At 38.5% G+C, this 21344-nt stretch overlaps 2 protein-coding genes across 6 annotated transcripts in view; one reads left to right on the top strand and one right to left on the bottom strand.

Annotated features, from left to right (window-relative positions):
• The window catches only part of CLVS1 (clavesin 1), a 44763-nt gene extending 36652 nt beyond the window's left edge, over positions 1-8111 (top strand). Inside the window, exon 5 of the mRNA XM_088130783.1 lies at positions 8024-8111. Within this exon, the coding sequence (XP_087986909.1) occupies positions 8024-8111 (88 nt within the window). The remainder of the gene's footprint in view (positions 1-8023) is intronic.
• A 3070-nt stretch (positions 8112-11181) lies between these two features.
• The window catches only part of ASPH (aspartate beta-hydroxylase), a 118399-nt gene continuing 108236 nt past the window's right edge, over positions 11182-21344 (bottom strand). For all 5 annotated transcript variants that reach the window (XM_088130762.1, XM_088130759.1, XM_007421873.4 and 2 more), the window contains 3 exons: positions 17946-18037; positions 15308-15441; positions 11182-13623 (listed from right to left, as the gene is read on the bottom strand). In XM_088130762.1, coding sequence (XP_087986888.1) covers positions 13473-13623; positions 15308-15441; positions 17946-18037 — 377 coding nt within the window. In that variant the 3' untranslated portion in view covers positions 11182-13472. The remainder of the gene's footprint in view (positions 13624-15307; positions 15442-17945; positions 18038-21344) is intronic.

The following is a 21344-nucleotide window of genomic DNA, read 5'->3' on the forward strand; positions in this document are numbered from 1 at the left end:
CAAAAAGAAAACTGATGGGGGAATATGATAGCACTTTTCAAATGAATATGATTTATTCTGAGACTTCACAGAGAAGAAAGTCAGGAACTGTTTTTCATCATTTCAAAGACACAGATTAATGGATTTAAGTGTTGGCATTGACTGTTCAGCACCTCCTGACCACAAGGGGGCCACAAGTTGGGTATAGCTAGACAGTTAAGGATTTACTCCAGCCTGGACCCTTCTTGATCTATTAGTCTACTGGCTCTTGTCTAAGACAGTGTTCATCTCTGGTCACTTTCTTCCTACTTTTTGCTTCCCAGGAACACATGTACAGCGTACATGCTTTTTTGCATCTGTTGATGGTAGGATGTGGGCTTTGCCTATTTTTATAATGCATTTCCTGTAAATAAATCTTTCTGTTATAGAAACTACTTACCTTGCTCAGATCAGATTTCTGCTTTCAAGAACACTCACACACACATACAGAACACTGACCTCCAACATTAGCTTACAGAGAGGCAGATTCCGTATTCTAACTGAAGGGATGCAATCATTGTTAGCTTATGAGGTGGTCTTTACAATAGAGATCTTGTTGCAGATAATAATGTGAGCATGCTTTGGGCCAAATGGGACTTTGGAGAGGTCCTCTGTTGGTTTTAGCTATCTTCAGTATGATGTTGATGTCCAGTTGCATATTACCACCCTGGGTTGGGCCAGTGATGCTGTGGAGGTCTTCCCGCACTGTCTGGAGGCTGTGAGGGTTTAGATGGAATGTAATAGCTGAAGCTGATCCCAAGCAAGATGAAATGGCTATTATTGGTCTGCTCCAGAGTTGTTTCTCAAGCAGGAGAGACAACCTCAGGAAACCGGTTCATGTGGACTCACAGTTGCTGCTGCATAGACAGGTAGAAGCCATGGCCAGCAGGGCCTTTGCCTAGCTCTGGCTGGTGCATCAACTGCAAACCCATTTGGAATGCAATGGTCTTGCATCAGCCATTCATGGCCCTATCACTACCCATTTGGACTACTGCAATGCACACTACAGGAAGCTGCTTTTGAAAAACCACTCAGAAACTGCAGTTGGCACTAAATGTGGTAGCCACCAGAAACAAATAACATCTGTGCTGCGGGTCCTGCATTGGCTACCAAGAGGTTTCTGGGTGAAATCCAAAGTGTTGGTGTTGACTTATAAAGCCCTATATGGCTTGGCACCAAGGTACTTGCTAGACTGCCTCTTCCTACCAGAACCAAACCATTCCGTACAATCATCCTGGGAGGACCTACTGCTTTCCCTTGTTTTCATGAACTGACAAGAGCCAAGGCCAGAATGTTGTTGTAGTAGTTGCTGTTGTTATGGCTCCAGTCCTTTGGATTGACCCTCATGGAGAAATCAGGCTTGCCAGTGATTAAGGCACTGGACTGGCACAGGGGAGACCCAGGTTCTAGTCTAACAATGATTTGGGAGTAATTTTAGCTACATACCATGAGGCTAAATTCTAAATAAGCATACATAGGATTGTGCTCTTACTATTAACAAACACACAGACATTTCTCATGTTCGGTTCTTATTGCCACATATAATAATCAGTACAGTTCAAAGGATTATAGCTATTATCTATTTGGTGATAGAGAATAGAGATAGCAGTTTACATACTAAGTTCTGAATTATTTTTGAGTGGTGTGCTGGCAGCTGCACTCCAAAGAGTAGTGGAGCCAGGACAACACTGAAATTCAATTTGATTTCATTCTTATTTAATTCATATTATGTATAAATCAATATTTTCCCCTTCTGTGAAATCAAAACATCAATTTGGTGATAACTTTTGGAGATACCAAGGCTTTAGGAGACCACATTTTACCCTGGGAATTTCAGGTTATTCACCTCCGCATGACGTTGATGAATCAAAATGTACAGTACATTGGAATGAATCCTAAATAATAGAAGTAGAGATTTAGAATCAGGGGTGTTTGCTGGGAGGGGAGTCAAAAAGTCAAGATGGTGGCCACAACTATGTGAAAGGGGTGGAATTTTTATCACATCACTTTTTTTGATCTCCTTGTCGACATCACTGTTTAGAAGGGCACTTTAAAACTCTGTTATACCTGGGAGGACCCCGTAGGCAAAGTTGCCGAACAAGGTTCATTTTTTTCCCCTGTTGGAGAATAGTTTCTGCATTTTGACTATAAAAGATTTATTTCCCATCTCTAGAAATACATGCTAGTTACTATGACAACTTAATTGTCCTCTGTGTGTGTTGCCTACACTGCAGGAGAAAGAAGTATAGGCAAGAGAAGCTATAGTATGTACCTCAGAAAGATGGAAACCCTGCCATGAAAGTCATGCCAGGTCAACTGCAGATATCTGAATGACATGAAGGAAAATTACGGAGGAAGATAGGAGTACTGAAAGATCATCAAAGTAAAATTTATATTCTTTTTGCAAAGATGGATTTCAGATGGAAAAAGAAATCCTCCAAAAATCATAAAAGTAATGATACATACCTCTTTGAGATTGGCAATGTTTTTTAATACCCACCCTCCCCCCCAGGTTTTTTTTTTTTTTTCCCCCCAATTTCCAAAACTCTGTTTCAAAAGAAGAGGAATCAGAGAAGACATATGATTCTATTATTATGCTGGAGAATATGGCATCTACAAACATCTCCTTTTTACAGTTCAATATGAATTATGATATTTATCACTGTTATGGCAATAATAGCTGGCATGGTTCAATGTGTCCTCCTTTCAAAAGGTATGGAGGCTCTGTGTGGAATCTCCCAGTGAAGTATGAACCTGATAGGCACAAAAAGAGGGCTTTTTCACAAATGAACCCCAATTATGCAAATCTTTTGCACACTCATGTCAGAAATATATGGTCACACTTGTTGGAATACTTAAGATGCTTGTTTAGATCTTCTCTCTCTCTCTCTCTCTCTCTCACACACACACACACACACCACAAGTCTTTGGGGATTTCTCCTTTTAAAAGAAGCCTAACGTAGGTTAATATTGTCCCTGAAATCTCTCATGGTTCAGACAAGTGACACCATAAACATGTATGTAGGCTGGGTTTTGGCCTGCTCAACTGAGACTTCAAAGAGTGTTACTAGTGAAGAGGTGTACTTTACGCTCAGCTTCTGAACTTCCACGCTAATGAAGAAGGTCTGAAGGGGCAATGGTTTTATGCAGGTTTGCTTCAACAGCAGCAGAAATCCAGATAAAGTTTTTCCCCCCTCAAAACAGTGATTATGAAGAACCAAGCAGATGTAGACACAGGGGATGGGACTTGACCAAACACCCTTTGAGTCTCACATAGCATGGAAAGGTTTAGATTCAATCTTTTCTACTTCAGTGAATAAATATCTAAAGTATAACTAATTATTTTTGAACTGTAGATCAGAAAAATGAAATGTAAAATTTCAATGCAATAATGGGATGTTTGACTAGGACTTCTCATTTCCCTCCCCTCTTTCTCTATAATGTGGATTATAAACTCTTTGGGAAGAGAGGTATGGCAGAAATCAACAGTCTTCTGGCATCATTAAGACTAACACATCCGATATTGCATAAACTTTTATGGATCACAGTCCACTTTTTCTCATGACTACAAGCCATGAAAGCTTATGCAGTAATATATTTGTTAGCCTTAAAATGCTCTTTGCTTTTTGCTGCAAAAAATTAGCATGGCTACATTAATATATAAAATATTAGTATGTACCAACAAGCTCACTCTCAGCTATCACAAATATCATTTAATATTATCAGTTTTTGACATATGTTATCTTCTTTTAATAGTAAAAAGAAACTCATACACAAATGTATTTCATTATATCCACAGACGTGTGAAAATATTTGATAGATCAATAGTAGGCACCAATTTGTTCACTACATTTAGCAGTGGCTATCTAAGTTGCTTAGGTCTCCAGCCATTTTTTGTACAGCTACCTGGCCAGCGGGGAGAGTGGTAATGGATTTTCCCCTCCTTGCCTTTCTAAGATCCCAGAAGTAATGCTATGGCTAAAACTCAGACACCCACCCACCCACATAATCGAACAACAAAAAACTTAGAATGAAAGAAACCTATAACAGAGGAAGATTTAGACACCTTCACAAGTTATCTACAAGAAAATCAATAGTCACAAATTGGAAGGGAACTCTTTTCTCCATTATTTTCTGCAGCAGGAATGAATCATTGGAAGACAATAGCCTGGAGGAGTTGTATAATAGGTAAAAAATTAGAGGGAAATGAACAGATGGGAGGTGAGAGCTAAGTGAATAGAAGCTTTGCAATGTGGCCTGATTGATTGGTTATAGTTTAAAAGGCACAAAGCTCAACTAGAGGAAGAAACCCAGCAGGATGGTCATGGTTCCCTCCTCCCCCACACTTCGGTTATAGCAAATAAGGCTGTTAAGAATACAGAAGTAGAATAATAGGACAGAAATAAAAAGCTGGGGAGTTGGAGATTATGGCTTTCACACAGTATTTTTATTAAACTGAGACTAACTTTAAAGCTGAGTTTGATTTGTTTAATATTTCAAGGAAACTTGTTCAATGCTTACAGATAAAAAGTTATAATTCAAAGCTGTAATTATGCAAATTTAAAAGGCTGCTTATCTTAATCAAATGCCTCTGGGCAGCTAACAAGCACATAAAAGTAATTGAAAAAAATAGTAAAAGATTAGAGAGAAAAAATCACAATCAACCAGGGCAAAACCACAAACCAAATTTTATTAACATCCTGGCCCTAAGGACTGAGGGAAGAGCCGGGTTTTAAGGCCTTTCAAAAGGCCAACAGGTTGGGGCCATCCAGCACTCAGGGGGAAGGCTGTTCCACAGTGCAGATACCAGAATAGAGATGATACTTCTAGGTCATCCTAGATGACACTGTTTCACAGAAGGGATCTGGAACATGCTCACTTTGCTAAATCAAGTGAGATGGGGAGAAACTACCAGAGTCGGGCAGTCTCTCAACTATCCTAGTTCTGTGCCCACACCTTGAATTGCACCCAGAATGGTGCAGCTCAATGGTGTTATGTGGGCATAACACTCTGTGCTACTGCATTCTGGACCAGCTTCGAGTTTCCAAATGCCCTTCCAGGGCATCCCCATGTATAGCACATTGCAGTAGTCCAATCAAGGGGCCACTAAGGCATGAATGACCTGAGCAGAACCTGTCAGTCCAGAAACAGGTGCAACAGATGCACAAAATGGATTTGTGCAAGTGCTTTCTTGGCTACAGCTGTCACCTGTTCCTCAAGCAGGAGCCCAGGAGGACCCTTAAATTACACACTAACTCAGACTGTCAGAGTGCTACCCCATCCAGAGTTAATGATGAAAACTCTCTAGATCTGGGAGTCCCTATAATCTACAGCCACTTAATCTTGCTAGAGTTGAATCAGAGCCTGTTCCTCCCCATCTGGATCCTCACAACCCAGAACAGAGATACATAATTGAGTATCATGAACATACTGATGATACTTAACCCTGTGCTGATGAGATAATCCATTGGATGGCCTCATCCAGCAGTTTTATGTAACTATTAAATAGGAGTTGGGAGAGTTGAGCCCTGAAGCAACCCACAAATCATGGCTTAGGACTCTTTTTCCTGACACTGAGTGGAACTGGCTTCAGAGAAAGGAGGAGAACCACCAAGGAACCATGACCCCATTCCCAAACCCTTCAGCAGATCTAGACAGATACCATGGTCTTATTGAAAGTATTGGAAGTCACTGAGAGATCATGAAGGGCCAGGATGGGAACATCACTCCCATCCCTGGCCTGCCAGAAGTCATCCACAACGCTGTCTCAGTGCTATGCCCCAGCCTGAACCCATCCTGAAAAGAATCCAGATAATCTGTTTTCTGCAGGATCCTTTGGAGCTGTGAGCCTAAAAAGGGAAGGTTGAAGACTGGATGAAAATTGCCAAGCACTCTTGGATGCAGCAACAGCCTCTTGAGAAGAGGCAAACCACTTCCTTCAAAGCAGGCTGCACGATCCTTCACTCCCCTGCAAGGAGACATTCATTGCTATCTGAACCCAATGACGTGCTGTCTCCCAGGAGGATTAACCAACCAGTTTGGATATGGGTATAAAACACAGGTGGCAGGGCTCAAAATCCCAAGGATCCTATCCATTTCCTAGGACCAACAGGCTGAAACACTCCACAGATAATTGAGCCAGACCATGCCTCAGTCAATTCCATAGGCCTGCCCAGCCAGATTTCAACCACAAGCAACTTTATGCCACCAGTGCTGAGACTAATTCTCATAGCAACCCTGCAGAGACTCTCCTGGCCCCTCTCTAAAGGAACCTTTTTATTTCCTTGGAATACCTACTGGAACCATTCTTAGAAATCAAGGTGATGCTGGAAATGGATGCTTTTCTAGCAGTATACCAACTTCCCATGTCTTAACTTTTAAAAGTTTCCTATAATTAAAAAACAGACAATTGGAATAGGAATAGGAAGTTTGGTGGGAAACAAGGGAAGTGCTCAAAGGTATCACATTTACCCAACCTTGATCTAAACTGTTTAATTACAGAGACCTTTACTAATTAAGCCGTGGGTTTCCTACAACAATTGATGCACCAACGCTGAATAGTTATCAAAGTACAACAGCCAAGTTTGAATTGAGAACAACTTTTCTTGGTCAAAACTATGGATGGTGATCTAGGAGGGCAGGGGAGGCCCCATCTGCTGTAGTTTCATAGCTTAACTGCTCTCCATAAAGCACAATGCATAGCAGGAGCAGAACAGTCTTTTAGGAGTTTCTAGATACTGTGACCTTCCAGATGTCCATGAGCTACAAGCTCCAGTATTCCTCAGCATTGGTCATTTTGGCTTGGCCTGCCGGGAATTGTTTATCCCAATCTGATTACATATATGCCGTTTTGGCAGCAGCCTCCTTTCCTCAGAATGTCATTATGCAAATGACAGACAAGAGTGAGTAGACATTTTGGTCCTTAAGGGAGCAGGTACAGTTTGGATTTTTTTAACTAGGTGTAATGTTAGCCACTTCTAGTACTAGAGAAAGGCACTCCTAGGCCATCTATGCAGGAACATGCAGAATCATATTGTCACAGATCTTGCTATTTCTTTACCAATAAACTACCCTGCAATGTTGCCCGGATTATTGTAATATGAAGCTATTTTGGGTGACCCATAATGGACAAACTAATCATGGGAAATGTAAATGTTTGCTCTTCATTCCATGCCATTTTCCTAGTTGAGCCTAGGATTGGAATGTCATTCTCTCAGGCTCTTTCTCTTGCAAATTAGCTTTGGAAAAGCAGTAGATGTTTTCAATTCACTGCAAATGATCCAAGACTTAATTTGAGGGTTAGAAAGTTATAAAAATCAAAGAAACCTCCCCCTTTTCTCTCACTGAAGAGGCCATTTGTCCTTGGAAAGAAAACAGCAATGTTTGCAACAAGCTGGAACTGATTTCCTATTCCCAAGACTGTTTTTACTAATAGTTTTAAGAAGAGGAGAACATGGCAGCTTTACTATTTTTACCCAGTAGTGATGTTGAAGTAACTGCTGGTGATTATTTATGTGGAACATAATTTGTACTTTCTAAATTTAGCTAATACTTAAATGGCATTTAACATGAATGAATCACAATCCACCATTAATTCAAATCTGTGTGGTAAATCTCACAGCGATTTGGAACACAATGTTCAGTTATTGTTACATACATTATTTGAAAACTGAAGTGGTGCATTTAAAATACCACAGTACAAAGATCTCTCACCTGCAATTGGCATTACTATAAAGCAATTCTTTGGAAGGAACCGATCCCCACCTCTCCAATGCAAAATGCTGGTATTCCTTCCTATCTGAACTGAGACTGCCCCAAGTTCTCATGATAATTCCTGAACCAAATTGGATCCCAAATACTTGTTTTTTCAGGAGTGAAAAGATATATAGATGCTAGCTATCTCTTTGAAATAATACATGGATTTGGTATCCAGAAAGACAATAGCAACAAACAATAGACATGCCTTTTAATTCCTAAGCAATATTTACTACTCTGCTTTTTTCAGGTCTCAATCAGTGGTGGAACCCGGAACATTAAAACATGAAGAACAGAATGTGAATGAGAACACCCAGCCACTACTCGCTCTAGACTGAAATTGAAATCACTGCGAAATACAGCTGTATCCTCAGACTTCAGTGGCCGACAAACCTTTTGAAGCAAAAGACAGGTTTAATACACATTAACGTGCATTCAGCTTGAAAAATCAGGCTCTCCATCTTTGTGGAGCAAGTAATGATTATCACCAGCCATGTGTCTGTGTGTCCAAAGCCAGAGGTAAAAGATTCCTTGTGGCCCAGAACAATAAGTGAACAAGTCTGATTGTAAAACAATTTTTCCCTGATTTTAAGAGTGCATTATATTAATAATGTCTGAAACATGGAGATTGCTTTCAGTGATCTGTCACTGAAAGATAGATCCATTGAAGTTCCCTCATACTATTTAGGCAGAGATTTCCAGTTTTGTTTAAATAAAAATTAGAAGGTGTGCATGTCTGTGTATATACACATACATATGTATTTACACACCCACTTTAAAGATGTCTTGAGTTTAAATATTGCAGTAAGAAGCCTAACTTAGTTTGCAGCACAAAAATATCACCTCCAAAGTTTCTCCTCACCTGATTACCTCCCATCATCACCAGCAGCATGGCACTGATCATGTTTATCATGCATAATAGAAATTGTAGTCTAAACTTTTTGGAGGGCATCCAGCTGGGGAAGGCATGTGTGAAATACATGCAAACACAAGTAGGTGTCTTGAATGTCTTGGGAGATTAATATTCCAGTTCAGGACCTTTTATTTAGGTCAACTGAACTCAGAGGAATTACTTAAGTATCTTTTCTCCTGCTATCAGTTAAAGATATAGCCAAGGAGGGCTTGACTGACTGCAAATATAGGTTATATTTATAATAGAAAGGAAAAGCTTGGGATCAGTTATTCAATACACCACCCTTAGAAAGAAAAGTGGAACAAATAATAAAATATAGAGATGAAAAACCAAAGAACAGGTTGCCATTCTAGACTTCGTTCTGCTTTGAGCCCCATCTAATTCCTATAAAGAAATAAAAACAAACACTATTTTTTTTGCAAATCAGCTGTATCAACATTGTTTTTGTTGTAATTTTATTTCTTCAAATAGAGAAAACACTTTAGTAGCATATCACAATAGTACATAACAGCATTTAGCAATCTTTAATCAGAGAACATATTCATAGAGAGGCTTACTCACTGTCTTAAGGATGGCTATGCAACTCCTAGGTGGTGCTCCAAAGCAATGATGTTTTTCAGCAGTGGCTATATATGATTAATCAAATCATAATATGTTGCTATCAACTATCCTTATTAGGGACATCTTTTAGGAACTGACTAATCTATTGTATAGTGGTAAAGATGTTGCCTGTACATTTTGTTGCAGAGAAAGTATACTTTAGTTAATATTTCTATTGTCCCAGAGCTAAGTATGAAAATTACTCTCTTCTATGAAACCAGTCACGCTCAATCAATTCTTTCGTTCTTCTCAATGAAATACAGGGTCTCCATTCATAAAGGAAGCTTACTCTGGACTGCTGCTTGTCCTGGTCAGAAATTAATTTGTTTTTATTAACCCTTTACCATGGAGCCAACAATGAAACTGTTAATCATAGCCAAGCAAATGAGTTTTTAATCAATGTATGGTTTAGGGAAAATGTGCTGCACTTATCTTTCACTAGGATTTTATACCCTCCAAAAACAATGACCAAATGCATTGTAAATTTTGAGAAAAGGCTGCAACAAGCATTAAAAACTTATCTAAAGATCTGTGTAATTTATTTTCATAATCAAAGAATATTTGGCTCTTGCTCCTTTTTCACTCATTAGAATGTTCTTGCCTCCAGTGAGTTTTGCACACTAATCGATTATGTCCACTTATTTCAGCTGTCTCTCACTTTTTTTCCCTGCCAAATGGGTTAGGGTTAGAGCCATCGATCGATGTTTGACAGTTACCTCTGTACATTTATGTACCCGCTCCATAATCGCAACCAGGACATTGCACCAATCGATTATGCCTGTGGTGGACAAACCTTGTTGGACATGAGATTTTAACACTAATGGCGGGCAAAAAAGGAAACGAGCCAAGTGTATTATCAGTGTGTTATAGATAAAATCCACAGACATCCAAGTTAGCAATTTCAACTCAGCTAATAAATCTTGAAATGGTGAAAGAAATAAAGCCTGTGTGTAGATTATAATATGCTTTGAAAGTATTGCAGGGACATCTTTCCTAAAGAATCTTGGTATTACTAAGGTTGACGATGAATAAGCCTTAAGTTTGCAGTACTGCAGCGGATCACATTTTTATGGGCTTCTTCCAGGAACAGCTTCAGAGAGGAGCATAAAAGCATTATAATGAAAAGAGTTAAAACTGAGACGTATACACACTTTGCATTAAGGATTTCTAGCAGCTATAGTTCAAGGAAACTATGCTTCATTGCTGTGAGCCAAAAACTAGATTTGATACCCAAACAGAATGTGCGGTATATGATAGGGCTACCAAAATTATTTGGTAATAGTAAAATTTGGTAAAAGTATGAACACTGAACCTTTCCTTATTTGTTAATGCAGCTATTCTCAGCATTTCTGCACCAGATTGAAAAAGGGTACAACTACTTTAAGGAATTAGTTCATGAGGAATCCTGAAAAAAAGGGCCCTGCGTGAATGAACAGGAGAGAGATGACGCCCAGAGCTCCTCTTTAAAGGATGCACAGCCCCAGGGCACATGTCTCTCTGTGTGCATCTGTACATGCATGCATACACACAGGCACACACACACTCGTTTGAAAGCTCTTGAATTTAAAGCACCATACACCATACCACAAGGATTCTTAAATTTTGAGATACTGTATCACCCTAAAATAATAATAAATGTGTGTGTGAGACCCCTCCCCATGAATTAAACTGATACTTTTATTGGGATTAAGGTTGGACATAAAATAAATATGGAGTTCTTGGTGCTCTCTGAGTTTGGTTGTTTGCTTGCAGATGAGTCACACTGATGATGTTACCTAGTAGGGTAATGAAACGTCTGCAAGCAAACAACCAAGCTCAGAGGGCACCAAGAACTCCAAAGTTCAACCCTGAGCTACAGATATTCTTGTCTATGAAATAAATATATGTTTGTAGTAATGGAATTATAAATTATATATCAAAAAGCAAGGATAGAATCTTGCAATTTGATTACATAAAAATGTTTCATTTGAAATAAAAGAAAAACAAATGGAAAACCATCTTTTTTAATGGGAAGGAAGTATGAACTTGCTTGCTTTTGCATAATTCCCGAAATCAGGGCTGCATTTTCATGAGAGCTGCTTTCTTTTCTTTTCTTTTTGTCTATCATTTATTTTTGATCCATATTTGTTTTTCATAGCAGCAACTGATTCATACAGAAAGGGTGCTGCAAACTTTAATCAGTAGACTGGGTATAATTAGCTTTTTGCTTTCTACATCCCCTTCCCCAAAAATCCATTGTGAAAGACTAGACATTTAAAATAATGAAAAAACAAGTACTGAAATTCACTAACTTGCACGCTTTTACAGGGATTCCATAGGAACACACTACTGCTGGGCTGCTATGTACTACAATAGGCATACTATTTGTCTGGCAGAGAAGAATATTTCTGAGAGAAGTCAAACAAAATAACATTCTATAGCATAACTGATTTTAAAAAAGAAGTATTGTAGGCAGTTTACACAGACCTTGTGCCTGTTATAAGAAAAAGAGGCACCTGGATAATTGATTTATGCATTTTTTAGTATTCAAAAGTTTGAGCTTGAGTACCAAGCCTCAGACAATATATGTTATTTTAACACTGATACCCCTAAGATGCTTCCAACCCTCAGTTTGACAACTCCTGCCATAGCAAATAACAGACAACAATCAAGGTGGATTAAGAGATTATTCAATCTTTATGAAATACTTACTATATTTTGCAGAAATTATGACCAAATATTATTTCCAGGGGTACACTGTTTTAATTTAATTGCCCTAACAGTGTCTCAGCACAGCATTCCAAATATAGGTCCACAAAATCCAATGTGTATTTGGCACATCTCTGTGCATAAAATCACACCTATAGCTTTTGGCAATGAGCAATTAATTGCTTATAACTAGTCTTGGTCAACATAATTTGAAACATCTAAGCAAAGCTGCTTGAATGCCAGTCTTGTTTATTGGATCCTAGATCTATTTTACTAAATCAAAGAGGAATGTAAAAATTATATAGTGGATCCAATAGCCGAAAAGAGAAAACTGGCTCAGTGCTTGGCACTGACAGGTTGAATGAAAACGCATCATTAAAAAAGTTCATTATCGTTCATTAATGGGACATCCATGTGGATATCACTTTACATAAATGGCATAACACCACAGAACTGTACTTATAAAGTTCTTTTCTCTGTCCTATTTTCATGTAAGATTGAAGAATATAAATGTTATAAAATAGCTCTAGATATCAACTCTTTCCTAATCAGGCTTTATGCTATGAAGGTGTTTTTTTTTAACTGCATTAAAAAGTTGGTGCAAAATTGCAGCTGAAAGCCTCCATGTACTTCAGTTAGGCTTAAAAGACATTTTTATCTTGGAAAAAGTTAGAAATAAGCACAAATATCAAAGTTGGGTAAAACATGCTCTTAACTAAAACTGGACAAAGGAGATGTTTATTCATCTTTTGATGTGGAAGGAAAAATAGACAGTGCTTGTATAAGGCTTCACTGTTGCTAAATTAATGTGTCTTTTTACAAAGGGAACTAAAGAAAATTACAAAAGGAAAGTGGTTCAAAGAGAGCAAAAAAAGTATCCATACATACTGTATCTGATAGAAAAATACCGTTATCTATAAAAAGTAAGATACAAAACCATCTGCTCACATTATCTGCAGCTCACCCTATAAATCCACTGGACGAAATTGAAGTAGAATTATAAAAGATAACATGGTAAATTTTCAGATCCTTCTTCTACAAGAGCTTATGCGTGCTCTTATCAGGGGAGAGGTGGATGCACTGCTTGAGGACACAATCCACTAAATACTGCTTCTGCGCATCCTTCCTCATAATGATTGGAAATTGCACAGTAATAGTGTCTGGAAGCCTGCATTCATTATGATTACATTCAAGCTTTTGTAGCTGGGTGGATTTTACATCAAGGAGTTCAAAAAAAAAAAAACATAAAAGAAGAGCCTGGCACACGTTTTCTTTCAAAATGTAGCACAGGATGTTCTTTGGCTGATAAAAGCATAGAATCTCAACTTGCAGCATGAATACAAAGCATTCAGTCAGTGCTGTAGTGGTGTAGTACACAGAAGAGGATGCTTTGAAGTCCTTACACATTCTTGATACGGTTCCATTTTGTTTTTGTTTCAAAAAGTTGTATTTCCCAGCACAAAGTGTGAAGCTCAAAGAGAAAAATCTTCAAGCCCACTTAAATAGCTGGTAGGGTGCGTCGCTGTTGTGATGTTAACTCTGGATGCCAGACATCCACAATGAATATCAGCCGATAAGCATCAGCATCCTGCCACACTTCATGTTCAAAAGAATCATCAAAAATGAGAATCTTCCCTTCTTCCCAGAACCTGAAAGAGTAAAAAGATGATATTTTACCTGCTGCCTATGAGAACTCAAAACTTTTCTAATCGTACCTACATCCTGGATGCAAAACCAACATAGGTGATCAAAGTCAGCAGGCTCACTCTCTAGCAGTGCTGTCCAAACTTGGCCACTTTAAGATGAGTGGACTTCAACTCCCAGAATTCCCAGCCAGCATGGCTGGCTGGGGAATTCTGGGAGTTGAAGTCCACTCATCTTGAAGTGGCCAAGTTTGGACAGCACTGCTCTATAGTATCATAGTTATTTCTGTCATTCCACTGGGTCCATCCAATACAGGCGAAAAACTGATAACCTGGGTGGGAGACTGGCTATTTGTACTGACCCAGAGGCTTTCACAGAGCAATGCACTATGTATACTATTTTTTCCCCAAGGAAAGAAGTATATGAAACTACATCGGATACCATGTCTTATTCTTTTGATCTTTTTTTCACTTCCAGATGTTGTGTTGCAAAGATGTTCAAACTGTGGTCCACAAGTCCCATCCACTGAAACATTGTGGGATAATAGGCGATGAAATGAAAGCAACTTGGGGGAGAAACATGTTAAAAAGGAAGGAACCGCAGAACTATGCAAAATAACACAAACACATTTTGTAGTTGCTGAACATTAAAACAGGTATATAGCGAGAACAGCTGAAAGGACCAATCAAGACTAGGTAAGACAAAAATGTAAAGTATATTACAAAGATTTCAACTCACTTATATTACCTTAGAGATGAACTGAGAGAGCAAAGTTTCTGCTGTTAACTGATATTGCACTGCCATCAAAAAGACCACTCATTTCAAGGTGCTGGGTTTCAACCTTGAATTAACAAGAATAACCCAAAAAGGAGAGGACAACTTTTTAGTGCCACTGGGCACTTTGGGATTTTTGAGAGCCTAATACTGGCGCCATCACAATTTGGCCCATCACATAACTCCCATTTACCAGGAAGCAAACTCTGGTGATCCATGCATGTGTGTATGTGTGTCAAAAAAGTCAAGATGGCTGCAACTGTGTGACTGAAGCTCAACTCCTTTTTTTACATGCATTGCACATGTACATTGTCCTTAAAAAGGAAGAGGGCTTTGATCACACCTTTGCAGCTGCCCTCTTGACTTTTTTGATCCCCTCCTGTGGATCCCCCTACTTCTCACTGCCTCATCATCATAGCTTCTCAGGATACTCTTTACCATCCCAGCTGAATTTCACCTTTTTTAAAGGGCAGGGGGAGAGATCAGTGGACACCCATGCAAAGAAAGGTTATGATTGCAGCCACATTCCATAGTTGCTTATAAACAAATATGAAGTTAAAAGCTGACACTTTGCTTTGCAACATCACATTTCCTTTGTTATTATGTTTTAATGATAAGAACCTCAAAATTATATGACGCTCAGATGAAGCAGTGAGCTTGGATGACGCCACATTCAGTGCCTGTGTGGATATTGTTAAGTACAGATACCGTATGACATAGTCCTGACTAGGTGGAGACAGGCATCTCATTAGCAGGCTTCTAAGCATCACATCTGTTCTATTCTCTTTGATGGTTCTTTGCTGCTTAGCTTGCAATGAAGCTGTTTCTCTTGGCTTCCATATCAGCTCTTACTCTCCTTGGCTCTGTCCGCTTGGCACTCTAGGAAAAGTGTGTTGTGGGGAGAGGAAAAGATACCTGGTTTCTTGTGCACATCGAATTCTGCAGCCTTCTTTAGGAATGACCAAGCCTAAATGCATCCTCAGTCTACAGTTAGTGGGCCCTGTGTGAGGCCAGACGTGAGTCCCTGGGTGCATGACAGAATACTTGATCTGCAAAAAGATGTACAGTTGATTTTTAAAAAAGGCATAGTTATACCAACCTTCTAAAAGTATAGCTCTTCAGGCCACATAATGGTATCTTAATTAAAACTGAATCTCCTAGAACTATTTAATTCCATTTAAATAATATACATACATTATATGTTTTTATGCATATGTATATATCACTGAATGTATCTATCGTGGATTAATTTTCACTTTAAAAATAAGAATATATTTCTACCAATGGCTTTATTTGTATGCATTAATCACAGTTTAGAGAGACACAAATGTCTTAATTTTGTCCTTTCATATGACCAACAGAAAGATTTTAATCTTGAGCTGCAAGCTGTAATTAATGATTACATGACCCATAGTTAAGAACGGAGCCTATTGTAGCAAAATTTGAGTTAAATACACAATGATTCGAGTTAAACACACAATGGCTCAAGTTAATTACACAATACTACTTATACTTATATTGTATAATACTGTTCCGGGTTACATACAAATTTGACTTAAGGACAGACATTGGGAACAGAACTTGTTCTTAAACTGGGGAGTACTTGTACAGATTAAAAGGTCAAGACTGTTTCCAGCCAAACTTGATTCCTAGTGATTCCATGGAGAAGACCACATAGTTTTCACAGCAACAAATGGAAATGGTTTGCCTCTATTTTTTTCCAGGATGTTTTTTTTTCTAGTCTAGCCAACAGCTCTAGAATTTCCTAGTGATCTCCCATCCAAGTACAAATGAGGACCAACTCTACTTAATGTTTTTTTTTTTAACCTCATTCAAGGATGTTTGGGTGTTATGACCAGTTGTAGATGATTAAACAATCAGTTGGTTAACTGAAGCTGAATCATACTGTTAGCATTAAGCACAATTCCAGAAGCAGACCAAAAGGCAATTCAATCAAGCCAGTTTATGGGCAGCACTTCTTTTATAAATAGACAATGTTAGCATAACCCTACTTGAAATAAATTTGATTTTAGCCATACTATGCATAATGTAAAGGTTTGCATTTCCTAATTTACCGTATTTTTCCATCAATAAGACGCCCCCATGTACAAGACGCCCCCCACTTTTCCAACCCAAAATTAAGAAATCAATATTTTAAAAATAGTGCAGAACACGTTTTTATTTAGTAATTAGGTAACACTTAGCTGATACACTAGGTGGGAGGAGGTCCAAACCGTCTCTCTGCAGCTCTATTTCCATGCTCTTTTGCATAACATTACATTCAATCACAAGTGAAACTGCCGATAGCTTGTCTCTGCAAACAGACTTCCTCCAATTGGTTTGTTCAGTGTCAGCTGACATCAGTTACGTAAGGCTCGTGACTGGAGGAAGTCTGTTTGCAGAGACAGTATGGGCAGTTTCACTTGTGATTGGAGGCTCGTGATTGGAGGAAGCCTGTTTGCAGAGTCAAGCTATTTCACTCATGATTGGAGGCTAGCAATAGGAGGAAGCCTGTTTGCAGAGACAAAGTATGGGCAGTTTTGCAACCGCACGGTTCTCTCCTCAGCTTACTTCCTTGCATAAGACGCCCTTCAATTTTTAGCATAAGGATTTTAGAAAAAAGTATCGTCTTATAGTCGGAAAAATACGGTAGTTGTATCTCCTTTTAATCAATTGTACTTATTGACAATTGTGAGGTACAGTTACTGGCCTGTTTCCAATTGAAAAGTACAAGAACTTAAAGGGAATATACTGATTCAGGGCACCCTTTCACAGAAACAACACATTTCCAAGTATTTTAGAATCCTAGACTATGTAGAAAAACGTACACTGTAGCATCACTTGTCTATGACAAATACCATGCTGACCTACTTATAAACATTCAGCAAAGGTAAACTGGAAAAGCAGAGACTTCGTATCAGCATTTGCCCCCAGACAAAACCAATTGTTTTTCTTATTTTTGCACGATCCATTATTAATAATTAGCCCGTTCCTCTTCTTTTGCAAATCATTCCCATTCCCACCTTACAAATCAAGGTAACACACATACATCCACATGCACCTCTGGTGATGATTCTGGGTAGCTAACAATAGTTAAAAGTACCATAAAATATATAATAGTAAAAAAGCACATACATATAATCAGCAGCCGAGTAAAAACAAAAGCCCTACCAACAAATCAACATAATGGGCTCTGCTGCCCATCCAGATTGGGTGACAAAACCACGACTTCAAGACCAGCAGGGTCAGGCCAATTTAATCTGGTGGCGGGGGGGGGGGGAGGATTTAAAGGGCAGCAGGTGATTCAGAGCACACATGGCTGTAAATGTAGCAGCTAAAAGCAGCTGATGCTTCTTGGCTCACATGGCTGCCCTCTGCAGAGAATATGCAATCCCATGAAAAGACCCTTTTGCTTTAAGATGTTCAGAACAGATGCTATATGCAGGCCCGTGTGCCCTCTGAATTACATTTTGCCCTTTGAAGTTGGATAGTTGCCCAGTGTATGTAGACGTTTCTACATATCCACATATCTGTTCTACAGATCAGATATTACCTGCCCTCTTCGGCATCCAGTGGTTTCTGAGAAACGTTCTAATAAGGCACATGTTTTTGGAACACTGTTGCAGGCATTCTCATTTTTTCTTCCTAGAGTGAAAGAGGAAAAGGAAAAGAGGAAAGAGGAAAAAACATAGTTTAAGCATAGGTAATCTGAATTTCATACCCCCAAATCTAAGTATACAGGAGATTTGAAAATGTCAGCTCCGTAGGAGTTTGAAAAAGATTAAAAGTGTAATCATCCAAAAACCCAGTGGTGATTGATCCTAATTCAATTGGCCTCCATACCTAAGTACAGAAGGTGGAATACTTTTGTCTTTCTTTTTATGTATAATGTAGTTCATAACTCCCTAGTGATCACAATTAGCATCCGTCTAGAGCAGGGGGCAGGGGTGGGCAACTTTTTTTTCTTTGAAAATAATTTTGGCTTGGGAATAAGTGGTACAGATTTAACATCAGGCTGATTACTTTATATGTTGTCATGATATCTATGGATATTTTATAATGAATTTTCCCTGATCCCAGTGAAAATCATTGCATACCCCCCAGCATACTCCACCTTTCACTGCATTGAGAGGGAAACATTGTGGAGCTCTTTGAGTAATGCATTAAGATATAGGTTCAAATTTATACAGAAACAAAGTTCCCTGAGTGACTTTGGTCCAGTTATGCACATACACTCACTCTCCCTCCCACTGTCTCTCTTACAGCCTAATTTGCCTAAGCTGGTGTTGTGAAAGAGACTGATGTTCAATTCCCTAAGTAAATCCAAAGAAGGATTCCATAAAAAATATAAGTGAAGTTCAGTGTCCTTTTATGACAGTGGTGATGGGCCCATGATTTGCAGAACATTAATCTTCTGAACTGAATATTATGACCAACCTAAAGGAAAGCTTATGTTGTAAGTAGACCTGCAGGGGGAAAAAAACAATAGCTATTTTATTATTTTCCAGCACCCCAATACAAGTCTTATACAGCATCCAGGCTTTACATTACCCTGATAGGTACATTAAAAGAGCCATGTCTCATTTTAATTACAAATGACAGAATTGCATCTCACTTGTAACATGAATATATCTCTTCTTTGACAACCCACATTCCCTCAGGCCACTTTGTATTCGTGTACCATCCACTTAGTTAGGTGTAAACCAAGTACAAGCTTTCTACATAAGGGAAATGCAAAAGTATACCTTGCAGATACATGCAGAAATGAGGATTTTTTGTTTTTTAAAGAGAACCCTTTAAATATTTTTTAAAGCTGCAAAACGTAGCATGCTAAAGGTACAAAAATAATTCTGGGAAGTGCCCCAAAGCCATTCAGTCTTGCCCTCTTTCTCACTCCCCTGCCTCCCCCCTTCCCTGGCATGATAAAAAAAGAACCAACTACCAGCTTCAAGTGGAAGTCTTTATTTTACTTAGACTTTGATAAAAAGTTCAAAAAAGAAAGCTTCATTTTATGTGATTCTTTCCAGAGGCTAAAATAATTTACATGCAGCTCATGAACAGATTTCCAGCCAGGCAATGACCAGGCTTTTACCTCCTTAGCTTATATTAAGTACAGCCATGCACACTTCAGAAATGATTTCGAAGAAGTCCTTCTTAATTATGACTCTTAATGCAGTAACCCTTTTCTTCAGGCTTGGATGGAAGCCTGAAAAAAAGACAGGCTCCTTAAAGGGATAGCTGGAGGGGTGCTGATCTTGTATTTGTGGGCAATCTGAAATAGTTCTTCTGAATCACTTTAAAGTACTCACAGCTCTAACATTAAGTGCCCTGAAGTCCATCCCCAGAAAGCCAGAAGCATGGCTGCAGATTATTCAGCTTCAGAAAGATAAACCAAGAAGTCCAGTCACAAAACCAATTAAGTGGGTCAGTAGCCAGGTAATTCCTTTACGATCTCAAAAGGGGTCAGTTACAGTTTTGTTTTATCAAACTGAGTAATTTTTTCACTTGATTCAGCCAGTTGCTGTTTTTATTCTTCTTTCTCTCTCTCTCTCTCCCTGCAAATATTATGTGCTTTGAATGTAGTTGGATCCTAACTTTTGTTCTGTGAACAGAAATGAGTTTGCATACATGGAAGAGATGTTCCCATCTTCCTCTTCCCATTATAACCTTGGTTCGACATGTTTAGGATCCTTGCAAATGGCATGGGGCTTTTAATGGGAGGAAGAGTTTTGGTAATAGCCCTCTCCTCTTACATGAAGAAAAATTAAGAGTTCAAGCCAGTGTGTTTATTTTATTATGCATATGTTATTAGCTTATAGCTGGCTGCTCTAATGTTTGGTGAGGAAAGGTGGAGTATAATATTCTATATTTCACACATTAAATAACTCGATTAGAGTTAGATGTCATGAAGTGGGATTCAACTTCTTGTGATTGCATGGGGAAATGATCACCAATTTGTCCAGTCTCTTGAAGCTTTTCTAAAGACAATCCTGTATTCTTTTGATCCCACCCATCTACTTTATTACTGGCTTCTCTTTCTTGTACTTCGCTCAACCTTGCCAAGAACAACCTTGCTTGTATCACATGCCTAAAGTATGTGAATTTCAGCTTTCTGACCTCAAGGGAGTACTCAATCTTTATCTGGTCCATGACTGGATGTTCTCGGAGTCTATCATATTCTCAGTGACCATCTTCACATCAATAATTCAAATATTATCTTCTTTGTCTCTTTCTCAATGCCCAACTTTCACAGCTATTCACTAACATAGTTGGAAAGACCACTCTTTTAAGTATTCTGATCTTTATTGTGCTAGAAGCATCCTTATCTTTCATTATCTTGTTTGACATTGCCTTCCTTCCTAGGACTAGACTGCACTTTTCCAGTACACTTTTCATTTTTTATCTATACCAGAGCCTCCCAAAATGAAATTATCTACTTTTTTGACTTCTTCATTAATTAAGCTGGTTGACATGTTTCTTTTCCTAATATTTGATATTAACCCAGATTTTTCATTTTCCATTTTTACATCCATAATGTAAAGATAAAGACTTTGACATCTCCTTTACTTTTAGTTAACAAAATGGAGTTATCTGCATATTTCAGAATATTAGTGTTTCAGCCTCTCATTTTAATTCAGGCTGTTTTTTTCTCCCAATTCTGCCATTCTTATAATATATTTCCTATACAAGTTAATCAGATATGGGAACAAGATGCATTTCACTTCCTATTCTGAACCAGTCTGTTTCTCCAAATCCAGTTGGTATAATAGATTCTTATTCATGTAAGAAGAAGAATCAGATGTTCTAGTATACCCATTAGCCTTCATATATTCTACATTCTGGCATGATTTACATAAAGGCTTTCCTTACAACATTAAGACATATTATTAAAGAAGAAATGTAGATCTGATCCATGCAGTAGAATAAGTATGGACTTTATTATTTAATCCTA

Source organism: Python bivittatus, unplaced genomic scaffold (assembly GCF_059951505.1).
Source record: "Python bivittatus isolate LINGU-HERP-01145 unplaced genomic scaffold, Pbiv_v1 ctg000840_np1212, whole genome shotgun sequence".
Taxonomy (NCBI): domain Eukaryota; kingdom Metazoa; phylum Chordata; class Lepidosauria; order Squamata; family Pythonidae; genus Python; species Python bivittatus.